A 12,192-nucleotide genomic window follows, 5' to 3' on the forward strand; every position below is an offset into this window, starting at 1 on the left:
ATTTAATGTTACCTTTAAGAATCATAACCATTTTAACATTCTTTTTTTTGTTTGTTTTAACAGTCCAAAGCAGCATATGTACTCTTCTACCAGAGGCAAGACACTTTCAGTGGAACTGGCTTTTTTCCTCTTGACCGAGAAACTAAAGGTGCTTCAGCTGCCACAGGCATCCCATTAGAAAGTGATGAAGATAGCAATGATAATGACAATGATATAGAAAACGAAAACTGTATGCACACTAACTAATGAAAGTCCTAGAAGCCATAAAAGAGAGACTTTCCTGCTGGTGGTATCAAAATGATGAAGTTACCCACCACATTAAACAAAAGTCTGAGATGGGGAGTTTCAGATAACTGAATGTAAATCCTTTATCAGATTTTAACTTGTGCAGTACTTGAAGTGAAACACAATGAAAACTTTAACAGAAATTGTCTCTTAATACATTTACAGTCTTGTATTTACAAGCTAAATATATATAGGAAATCACAAATAAATCCCTTTTAAGTTTGCTGCTGTTTTGATGAATTATGTTTTCTTTAATTTTTTGGATGTGAGTTAATTGATGACAAACGTTAAATTTGTGGATGTTGGTCATTTATTTTGCTCAAATAATACTGCAAGAAAACTGGCTGAACTTAGTTTTTGGATAATTAATTCATGTGCATTAAGCTGCCACATATACTACTATGATATTTAGCTGCGGTATCCATGTGGCATAAATACTGCAGTAGTATTCTTGGAAAACCAAATTTTCAAATCTTTACCTGGTAGTCAATGTGGGCCTGTTATAAAACCAAATCATGATAGAAGAAATAATCTTGAAAAAGTTATTTCCTTTTGTAGTATCATAAAAAATCCAGAATGTTATGTTCATCTTATTACTACTGTGGAAACAGGTTCTAGATTTCACACTTCATCGAAAGTCACTTTTCAGTTAAATGTAAGTATTTTTTACTGCTATTGGGATCTATCCCTAGATATTCAAATTCTTTTTGACTTGCTTTAAAATGCATATCTTTAATCTGGTGTTGGTCCAAAATTAAAATTTTGGCTGTCTGTTTTTCTCTACCCCATTTTTTGGTAATTTGGCAACTTTCAGCTCTCCCAAGTATTGTAATATAAGGACAAACTTAATAGTATTCTGTATCCATAGTAATAATTACATCAAGCTTAGATGAGAATTTTTTTTCATATACTGGCCTTTAAATCACTAATGGACAATTGGCTTTACAGGTAGGTCTGTTAACTTTCTTTGTGTGTTCCTGATGGAATTCACCATAGCCTTACAGCTTTTCTCAGAAGGTAACTTGTTACAAGAGAATTGGCATTTGCATGTTCCAGAGTCAGAACCTGTACAGTATATAAAGTATACAAACCTTGAATTTTATTTTAGTTCACCACATTCAAGGATCCAGGATGCCAAAAATATGTGTGAACATTTGAAACATTTTTCATTTGCTGCTTTTTCCCTTTGATCTAGTTGAAAGAATGTATTGTCAGTTGGCATACAATACTGCCTTTAATAGAAAATAAATGCTGGGGCACATTTCACATATCGACTACCTGAGAAATTGCTTTGTGTCCCACTGTTATTAAAGCAAAAAGTATAATGTTCTTCACTTGAACTAATCAAATACAATAGATTATAAATTGTGTATTGTAAATAAAAGTTCACTCTGTGAGTGCACATTTTGGTAAATTATTTATTTATGTTAGCATTTAAAAGTGAAAGAGAAATGCATTTGACCAGGATAAATGAGGTATGTTGATCATGGCTTTGCTTTATACCGTGATATTAAAGCTGGTTTTTCATCCTGGTATTTTTAAAGCTGCTTTGGGTTTTTCCTTTTTTCTCTTCTTTTCTTTTCTTTTCTTTTTTTCTTTCTTTTTTTTTTTTTTTTTTAATGTAAACTAACCTCCTGCATGACAGAGGTTAAAATTTTGTCTGCACTTGAGTTCACTTGCGTTTACATTTGAAATGTGCATGTTTATTTATACAGATTTCAATAAAGCTATTCAAGGCCTTATTTAGTCTTTTATTTCTTACTCTGAATCTTTTAATAAAAATCCTCTATTTTATGGTAGGTGACCATAGACTTTTTAGTTATACCGTTAAAAATAGAAAGAAAAGCATGTCATAGCTAAGTAAATCCTACTGTTAAGGACATGTTTTAAAGTTGACGTTTTCAGTTTAAATATTTAGTCATTGAGCAAATGTTTGTTTGTATACCTACTAATCTAGAGTCTTGAGATTTAGCAGTAACCAAATATCCCTGAGCTCACAGAGTTTGCAGTCTTTCTGCTACCTACCAACTAGCAAACTTTATTTCCATTTTTCTGAGGTTTAAAGAAAAGACAAAATTTTTTCTAGCTCTAGATTGTAGTCTCTACCCTAGTTGTCCATAGGGACCATTCCTTTTTCCTGTGATTAACTTATATTCCCACTGAAAGAAAAGAAAATGATGTTAATAATACCATTGAATTTGTCAAACTCAAATGGCATTTTCAGCTGCAAAAAAGAAAACTGTAAAAATAGTGCAAAGGCTAATCCATACTCTAATTAAAAGTAGATATTCATAGATAGTACAGGGTAGTAGGAATATATCCAGTCTAGAATTCTCCTTCTAGCTTTGCTACTCAGTAATCACATGACTTTGAATTTAATCTCTCCTGGTCTGTTTCCTGGCCGGTAAAATAATAATAATAATAGGAGCATTTATTGAGCATTTTCATGGACCAGGTACTATATTAAAGTGTTACATGTATTACCTCATATAATTCCACAATAGCTACGAGGTAGGAACATTCATCATCCCCATTTCTCATACGGAGAAACCAAGGTACAAAGCAGCCAATATTCCCAAGTTCACACAATTGCTATGTGGTGGCCAATATTCTATCCTCAGGTACGTGTGCTACTTCCCACTAGTTATAGTGTCTGACTCACAGGATTGTTTGGAGCTCAAACAAGATAATGCATTTTATGGCAAGGTGCTTTGTAAGCTATGTGGTATACTCATTACTGACTTTTTCAGTCTGAATACAAAGTCATCTTGAAGTCTAATAACTTTGCTCCCAAAAGTAACTTCAGGTGAATATCTGAGTACTGAATAAGAAAAATACCAGCTGGAACATTGACTAACCATTCCCTTTTAAAACTAACTTCATTCAACTTGCATACATTTATTACAATTTTAATTAAATTTTAAATGTGGCATTTTTTTCCTTGTTCATCTAACTCAACTGTGCCCTTCTTTACATTTCCCCAAATGCAACCCTGATTTTCAGGACTTTTTTTCTTCACCTATGATTTAGTTTTAATTAATCTATATGAAAAAGCTGCAGCCTAATGTTTTATTTAAATATCCTGCTTTCTCTTGTAATCTGTATTCTTTTAGTCCTATATTTGTCCTTGCTTTTCTGGCAGCTAGATATAAAGCCACACAAAACAGTGGTTTGGGTATGAAGAAAATTAGTTAAGTGTCAAAGCCATTGCTACAGTATAAAGACAGTGCTTGTTCATCAACTAATTTCATTGAGGTGAGGACATCTTATGAGAAATAAACCAGGAGACTATGAGATAAAATGAGTAGAGTCTCCTTCAGTGACTTATGAAAGGGAGTTGGGGGGAGGGGGCGTGGTTTGTGGGGGTGGGGAGCATGCCAGTAGGAACCTTTCACCCCAGAGAAGAATGTACTGTCTCTGACACTATCACTGGTACATGGTGATAACAAAAAGTAAGCCAACTTTTAGTCTGTTTTATTATCTTTAAGTACTTTACAGACAATACATTTCATTACTGCCTGCTTCCCATCCTCCCTACTTGTAGCTATGGTTCTGATCTTTGCTTGTGCAGTATAGATGAGCACATTCTCTCCAGTTTAGTTTGTAAGGTAGAAATGTGGAGAATTCTTGTATACAGAGGAAGGAACCAAAAGTCTTTAAAATCTCAGAGGAGTGAGAAGGAAAGGAAAATAAATTTTATTTCTGAAGCCAAAGAAGAATAGTGGAAATCTTTGGTCATATTTTTTGCTCTACAATAAAGTAATTTTTTAAATTTTTATTTGAAACAGCTTCTCTTGAAAAGGTAACTATGTTGATAACTCACAAATACTTTTTTTTAAGTGCCAGAGGTTAGAGAAAGGGGGAAGGAGAGTGTATTTATATTCTTGCTGACATATATTAAGTTGTAGAGCTATATAGTCTATTGTTTCATTATCAGAGTTTTTTAATGAGAAACATGTATAATTTTTCTTATAAGCATTATTCTAGCTTGGGCATTTCAATTCTATATAATTTTTCATGTGTTTAATTCATATTTACCATATATTAAAGCAAAAGAATTTCAAAATAGCTCAGATAACACTTTCATTTAAAACTGGATTAGGTATATTCAAATTTTTAATCAGCATAGAATAGGTTTTTAAATATCAGAATCAGGAAGATAAAATATACATGTAAAATGTACATAGTAAAAATTCAAATATTGATCAAGCCTTATTTGCACTAATGATGGGGTAAAGAATTTTTAAATGGATAATATAAAACAGACAGTACAAAAATTATTTTTGGCAAATATATGCATTGGGAAACATACACTACATCATACCATGGTCTAATTATAATCTGCTCTATCTTTGGAAGCCTGGAAATTGCCAGGATAGTGAAAGGGAAGAGACTCTGGGTTATTAAGAGAATCCAGAAAGTGGATAAACCATTCAGGGAAAATCAAGGGTTGACATAATATTGTGGACTAGAGTCTCAAAGGACAGAGAGAAAAATCAGTCAAATGGGTTTTGATGTCATTTTTTTTCTAGAAATGCCTATTAAATCTTATACAAAGCAGCTAAAAATACAGCTATCTCTTTGGAAATCGTTCTTTTAAATGGAAATGCTGTAAAAATAAGACTGCACATTTTCAGTATGCACAAAATCAAATATTTTAAATGTTTAAATTGTTTTGGTAATTAACTATGTTCTACTGTAGAAAATCATGGTTGAAGTTGGTGCTCATTTTGCTCAAAGTTTTCCCTCATATCAGGAACTTGTAGTTTGTTCTATATAGTTTGATGAAACAAAAAAAATAGTTTTATTTGCTGTGACCTTCAAATCCGTTGCTAGGAGTTAAATCTACATACATACAAGTAAAACAATAAATATGGAAACATCCCAACAGTCTTTTCCCATAATGTGTATTCTTACATTTTTCTCAGTAATGACAAATTCTTTACATTTGCCAAGCTGTTTTAAACCTTAAGTATTACCTTGCTTTTTAATTCTTAGTTAAAATCTTTCAGGATTCTTAAACTTTGTAATATCTCAAACCAGGTTTTCTCATTAACACTTATTTTGTTTTTCTTTTAAACTTTATGAAAGAATATTGTAGGTTAACAGGCATTGTAACTCCTTATTCCTCCTCTATTCATTGATTCTTAGGTATGGTAGGTTTTGAATAGTTTAGACTCACGTATTAAAGTGTTCTTCTTAGTCTGGCCTTACATGTGTGCCTTCACTCTTTCATCTGGCCTGCTTTTCTTCTGACCTTGAGTTATCCCTATAAGTAGTGAAAGTATTTCACTTTCTCTATACTGAAAACAATCTTTTGATTGTATGAAGTGGGCAATTTTAAAATTCTCTTGAGTTCGTCAGAATTAATCACATCATGACTTTTTAAGTCATTTCCCAAAGAAGTTCCAGACGTCCAGATCATTGTTCATCCCCTGAGCTCCCTAACTCCTGTAGTGAATTATCAGTGTCCTGAAAACTACTTAAGACAGAGCAACCTCCAAGCATATATGAATTATTTTAGAATTGCCCTTACTTAAAACCAAAAAATAAACTAAGTATGGAGAAATTATTGATAGTACATCTTTTTATTCCTGTAGGACTCATACTGAGTGACTTTAGTAAGATAAAACTCGATTTATAAAACAGTTTCAATTTTGTGCCATGTATCTATTGTGTGAGTTGTAATATTGCAAATTCAAACAGTAAACATCAATAATCACAAATACTTGGGTAAGATGTTTGTTGGGAGACAGTGAGATAGGGTAGGAAACATTCTGTATTTAAAACCATTTTACCACAGCTAGCTCTTAAGTCATTGGCTTCTGAATTTTAGTTTTCTCAACCATAAAATACCAGTTTCTTGTGAGGATTAAGAGTTAATGGATATAGAGGTATAAACTTCGAGGTTTTGCAAAATAAGGCATATTTCCTATTATGGAAAACTAGAGTGCTCTATCATTGCTGATGAAAGACTTCTTCAATTGAAGGCTCAAATTCAGCTTTTAAAGTTATTGTTAAGTATATATTTTTAGCAGAAGAATAACCAGTAGGGTGGATCAAATTAATATTTGCTTTTTCATTTTTTTTTTTTAAGATGTTCTCCTAGCTCCTCTAAAAGACTTGGAGCAGAAGTCTTAATGTGATGGTAAGCTTGAAAATTAAAATTTCATCACGGATACTAGAATCCAGTTCCATACTAACAGATTTGTTTTTTTAAAGCTATTTATGAGCATAACTAAACATTTTACACTTAAAACCCTTTTCTCTGCCTTCAGCAATCATGGATTATGTTGTCTTTTTCCTCCAATTTTATTTATCAGTATCTAAAATCATTTGAGTAAAGTAAAATCCAAACTTCAGAGGTTACGACTTTTATTGTTGGGATAGAATTAGTAAAAGTCAGATTCTATTCCTCTCTTTAGCTTAAAGTCCTCCTCCAGACCCTCCATGAATAAAAGAGTGGTTCAGAACATAGGCTTAGAACTTTAACCACCTGAGTTCTGGGCCTACCACTTTTCTGTAAGTCTTGTTACCTCTCTGATTCCCAATTTGCAAACTAGAGCAGCTCCAGAATTTCCATCTAGGAGGGCTTGGGGTGAACAGTCCGAGTAGAAAGAAGTGTGAGACTCTTAAAACTGCATGTTTGCTCAGCAAGCACATGGTTTTTCTTGAAATGTACAGTTTACTTGTTGTAGAGGGCTATTAATAGATATTTGTGAGGAAACCAAACTCCCCATCTACCTAAGCCATCCACTCCTGGCACTATTACCCTACCTTTTAGAATAATTGTGAGGTATAAATTGTGTCCTGATCATTATGAAGAACGCAGCAGGTATTATTACTAACAAGTACACCCAATTGTGGGAATGATTGTTCTCTCTTTACAAATGAGACTAATTATCATTATTCAATATCATTCACACTCAAGTTCCAATAAGCTTTCTTCAGCAAGAGAACAAAGAATAGGGTAACAATTATTCCACCCAGATTGCCTGTTCAACTGGTGCTTGAGGGAAAAGATTGAGAACTAGCCCTTATCGAACTCCTCACCTTCCCTCAAACATATACAATTTGACAACTCTGGCCTTTCCCACATACTATTCTGTTTAATGGTCTGCCTTATCTCCTACCAGGCAGACTCCTACACACATTCTTCAGGACCAATCCCAACATACACTGCCTTGCTCTTCCTGACACATCAGTTGTCACCTTGGGCTATGCATATCTCTCATCCCCCATTAGACTGAATTAATCTGATGGAAGAGTCTTGTTCATAGATGCTAAGATGGTGTTGGGTATAGTATGTGTTCCTAATGTGATAATTATTAAATGAAGGATTTGCCTCAATATCTGAAGCATCACTGTATTACTGTGATTTTGTTTTATCCCTGATGTATTACTGAGTATTTTTAAAGCTTTCAAAGTAAATTTACCTTATGAATGTGCATTAAAAATAGATATGTTTAAAATACAGTAACATTCTAAATTCAGTATTATTAAGAATAATAAATTCAGTATTATTTATGGAATTTAGAATATTCAAGATTAAATGTAAAGAATAGCAACATTTCATTTATATTTTCTAAAGACATTTTTATTGCAAAGAAATCTGTCTTCCAACCCAGTTTTTGTCTGGTTTCCATGGCAAAGTAACCATTCTGTGACTAGGCTCATAGCCTCCTTATCTAGTATCACATATACAACATTCTGAAGTCTACCTTCCCTTAATATTGTCCATTTTTCTTGAGTCCAAGGTTTTCCAGGAGAATTAACAACTATCAAAAGTTAGGTCTAGGGCTTCCCTGGTGGCGCAGTGGTTGAGAGTCCGCCTGCCGATGCAGGGGACACGGGTTCGTGCCCCGGTCCGGGAAGATCCCACATGCCGCGGAGCGGCTGGGCCCGTGAGCCATGGCCGCTGAGCCTGCGCGTCCGGAGCCTGTGCTCCGCAATGGGAGAGGCCACAACAGTGAGAGGCCCGCGTGCCGCAAAAAAAAAAAAAAAAAAAAGTTAGATCTAGATCCTTTATGCCTCTGCATTGACCAACAATGTAGTCACCAAGTTTGTCTTCATGCATCTTCTGAGAAGGGTCTCAGAGTTATTAAATACTTATGAGAGTTTACCTACTGATTGCTTCCAAGCAACCTGTATAGTGATACTATTTTTAAACAAATACTGCCTTGAGACCCCATCCCCATGAGAGCCCACAATTTGTATAGTATTAATAAGCCTGGATGAGTTGTTACTGCTGTCCCAAAATAGAAGTCCCTAAATCACCCTCAAGCACATTGAAATAGTAAAAATACTATATAATATTTGGTTGGAATATACAAAGATAGGTGTACAAATTACTAATTTGGGAAGTGAAACAGTCCATAGTTTTCAGACTTGAATTCCCATTTTAAAAAGACATCATTTTTCAGTTTTACTGCGATAAGAAATAAAAATTAAACAAGAAGTAATGTGGGGGGAAAAAAAAAAACCTCACTTTTGAGGCAAAAAAAGAGTCTTGTTGATGGCCAAGGGTAAGACTCAGTTTCCCAACAGGGTAAATTAATTTTGAAAACAAAAGGAGCCAAATGTTAAGGAAAGAGAAGATAGTCAAGTTTGATTGGAAAGGAGAGATTTTCTGTGTTTTTTTTTCTTTCGTGGGTGGTTTAAGCTCTAGAGAAAATATTTTCTTGGACAGATTCCTCAAAATTCCCTTTAAACAACCAGGTAGACTGGGAACATCCTGGATCTTCCCACTTTTCTTAAAAACAGCACACAAAAGATGAACTATATAATGACACCAATTGTGATTGTGTAAAAATAAAATAGCCCAACCGGAATTACTTGTACACAATCCATTAACAAGATTTTTAAACCCCCACTGATAGACCCAGAAGGAAAATTAAATTGCTTAGCTTGTTCAAAATCTGCTTTTTGAAACACATGGCAAACCATCTAATTGATACATACTCTAGAAATAAGTAGTATAGTACAGAAGTATTTGTGTAATTTTATTTTTATTTTTTTTTTTGCTATCCGCGGGCCTCTCACTGCTGTGGCCTCTCCCGTTGCGGAGCACAGGCTCCGGACACGCAGGCTCAGCGGCTATGGCTCACGGGCCCAGCCACTCCGCGGCATGTGGGATCTTCCCAGAACCGGGGCACGAACCCATGTCCCCTGCATCGGCAGGCGGACTCTCAACAACTGCGCCACCAGGGAAGCCCTATTTGTGTAATTTTAATACATGTGAGGCTCACAATGAGTGGTGCTAAGACCAGGTGTTTTCTTTGGTGCTAGCGAAATTGGTGTAACTCTGGAAACCACTTTCATACTACAGTTATTAGCAAATACAGAATTTAGCTTCAGAGTTCAGTGAGTCCTAACAGCCTGCCCTCAAAGTGTGAGACAACCTAAAACCAGGGCAGAGAGAAGACAGCTCCTTGTCTTAGATGCTAGCTATATCTCCCTCTCCTGTCACTGGACCCACACGTACTCTTTCCAGATTCTGGGACACTTCTATTTACTTCAAGTTTTTAAGGCCTATTTGTTTCTACCCTTACATTTAGCTGGTATTTAGCTGGTAAACTTGAATTTTTACCTAGTCATCCTTCTGTTACTGTTGTCTGTTTCCACAGCTACATTGGATTTCCAAGGGCATGGCTTATCTGTTCAGACTCTGATGTTTGCTCGTATTCCACAGTTCTGGTTTGGTTTTTCAAAATGTAATGTTGGGATTCACCCCAAAAATCAAGGTTACTGTTTTTTGTCTTCTCTGTCTTTGCCTAAGGTATATTTTCTTGGACTCTGTAAATCTGCCCATAGGAAACCCATAGGAAAACTGTAATAGACTACACGCCCTGTAACTAGACTGTTAACTTCAAGGATCAGGGATGTTATTCTATAGTAAATATTTTGTGGATGTATTTCCACAACTGTCACGTTGTTGTTGTTTTCTTCATGTAATTTCAAATATAGTAAAACCAAGTTCTTGGAGAAAAAAGGTCAGGGTCCAAATAATTCAATGAAAATTAGTATATCATTAAAAAAATGAGAAATACATTCCAAGGATATTCATTAAAATGTTCATTTCAGTTGCCTTGATGAGGCATTGATATCGTACATTGCCTCCATATGTCGTAAAATAGAAAATAACATGTATCATTCACAATTCCTAGAAATATAAAGAAACAGGAAATGTAAACCCATGGTAAATGGAAACAGATCCAAAGATAACCCAGATGTTAGAACTGGTAAACAAGGACTTTAAAATGACTATAATAAATACATTAAAGAATCCACAGGAAAAGATGGAATGCATAAGAAATAGGGAATTTCAGGAAATACATGTGAAAACTATAAGAAATAACCAAATGTAAATATTAAAACTAAATATAACTGAAATCAAAAATCTATTAATTGGATGGGATTAATGCAGAACACAACTTAAAAATAAGTCTAGAAATTATCCAAAATAAGGCATAGAGATTTTTTTTCCCCTAAATTAACAGGAACACAAAGACTTGTGAGAGAGAACCAAACAGGAGAAGAATGAAGTAGAAAAAAATAATTGAAAACAGATGGCTGAAGTTTTCCCGAATTTGACTGAAAATATCAACTTAAGCCAGCATACCCCAAGCAGGATAAGAAGAAAAGAAGACCACATCCATACCCTTAAATAGTCAATAAAAATCCAAGATAAAAATTAATTCTCAAAAGCAGCCATGGGGGAAAAAAGTCACATTACTAGCAAATAATGTGACAGCTGACATTTCATTAGAAACAACAAAGGCCAGGAGAAAATGGAATGGCGTCTCTGAGGTGCTAAGGTGGGGGAAGAGGGAGGGAAACCTGTCAAATTTAGAATTAATACACAAGAAAATATCCTTCTAAAATGAAGGCAAATTAAACATTTTCAGATTAAAAATAATTTGTCCATCAGTAACCCATAATACAGAAGTGTTTATGGAAATGCTCAAAGAATTTCCAGATGGAAATTTCAGATCTACAGGAAGGAATAAAACCTATGGAAATGGTGAGTAGAGTATGTAGATAAATAGAAAATTTTTTCTTTCTTAGATAAAAATCAAATGGTTGTTCAAAACAAAATGAATGAAAATGTACTGTGGGATTTGTAACGTGTGAATAAAATATATGACATCAGACAAAGGAGAGTGGTTTATGTGAAATTATACTGTTATAAAGTTCTTATATGTGAATTAATATGATTGCAAAAGATCATGATATATTAAGAATGTATACTATAGGGACTTCCCTGGTGGTCCAGTGGTTAAGGCTTCGCCTTCCAATGCAGGGGTGTGGGTTCAATCTCTGGTTAGGGAGCTAAGATGCCACATGCCTTGTGGCCAAAAAACCAAAACATAAAACAAGCAATATTGTAAAAAATTCAATAAAAACTTTAAAAATGGTCCACATCAAAAAAATCTTAAAGAAAAAAAAAGTATACTATAAACCCTAGAGCAACCACACAAAAAAAAGAAAAAGAACAAGAGGCATAACTAAAAGCCAGTAAAACAGATAAAATGTAATAATAAATAATACTCATGTCACCCCCTCCCCCACACACAAAAAAAGTAAAGGTAGAAAAGGAGGGAAAAGGAACAAAAGAACAAATGGTAAACAAAGGTTGATGGTAGATTTAAATCCAACCATATTATTAATTAAATGTAATGGACTAAACTCTGAATAAGGCAGGAGAAAGAAAGATCCAACCATATGCTTTTTCCGAGAGACACTTTATAAAGACCAAACAAGTTATAAGTAAAAAATGGAAAATGATACACCTAGCATAGGGAATTTAGTGTGGCCATATTAATATAAGGTGATTGACACTTATAGAACACTACGCACAACAAATGCACATGGAATAGTCTCTAAGACAAAATGCTGGTCCATAAT

The 12,192-nt window shown here is 34.3% G+C and overlaps 1 protein-coding gene and 1 long non-coding RNA gene across 6 annotated transcripts in view; both read left to right on the top strand.

Annotated features, from left to right (window-relative positions):
• The window catches only part of USP15 (ubiquitin specific peptidase 15), a 127,820-nt gene extending 125,793 nt beyond the window's left edge, over positions 1–2,027 (top strand). For all 5 annotated transcript variants that reach the window (XM_027106875.1, XM_027106878.1, XM_027106877.1 and 2 more), the window contains one exon: positions 64–2,027. In XM_027106875.1, the coding sequence (XP_026962676.1) occupies positions 64–246 (183 nt within the window). In that variant the 3' untranslated portion in view covers positions 247–2,027. The remainder of the gene's footprint in view (positions 1–63) is intronic.
• Positions 2,028–3,685: 1,658 nt separating this feature from the next.
• Positions 3,686–11,442, top strand: LOC113620676 (uncharacterized). Its single transcript, XR_003432862.1, has 2 exons — positions 3,686–6,433; positions 9,912–11,442. It is a non-coding gene; the product is annotated as an uncharacterized LOC113620676 (long non-coding RNA).
• The last annotated feature ends 750 nt before the right edge of the window (positions 11,443–12,192 follow it).

Source organism: Aethalodelphis obliquidens, unplaced genomic scaffold (assembly GCF_003676395.1).
Source record: "Aethalodelphis obliquidens isolate GAN/ISIS:26980383/991018 unplaced genomic scaffold, ASM367639v1 scaffold8, whole genome shotgun sequence".
Classification (NCBI taxonomy): domain Eukaryota; kingdom Metazoa; phylum Chordata; class Mammalia; order Artiodactyla; family Delphinidae; genus Aethalodelphis; species Aethalodelphis obliquidens.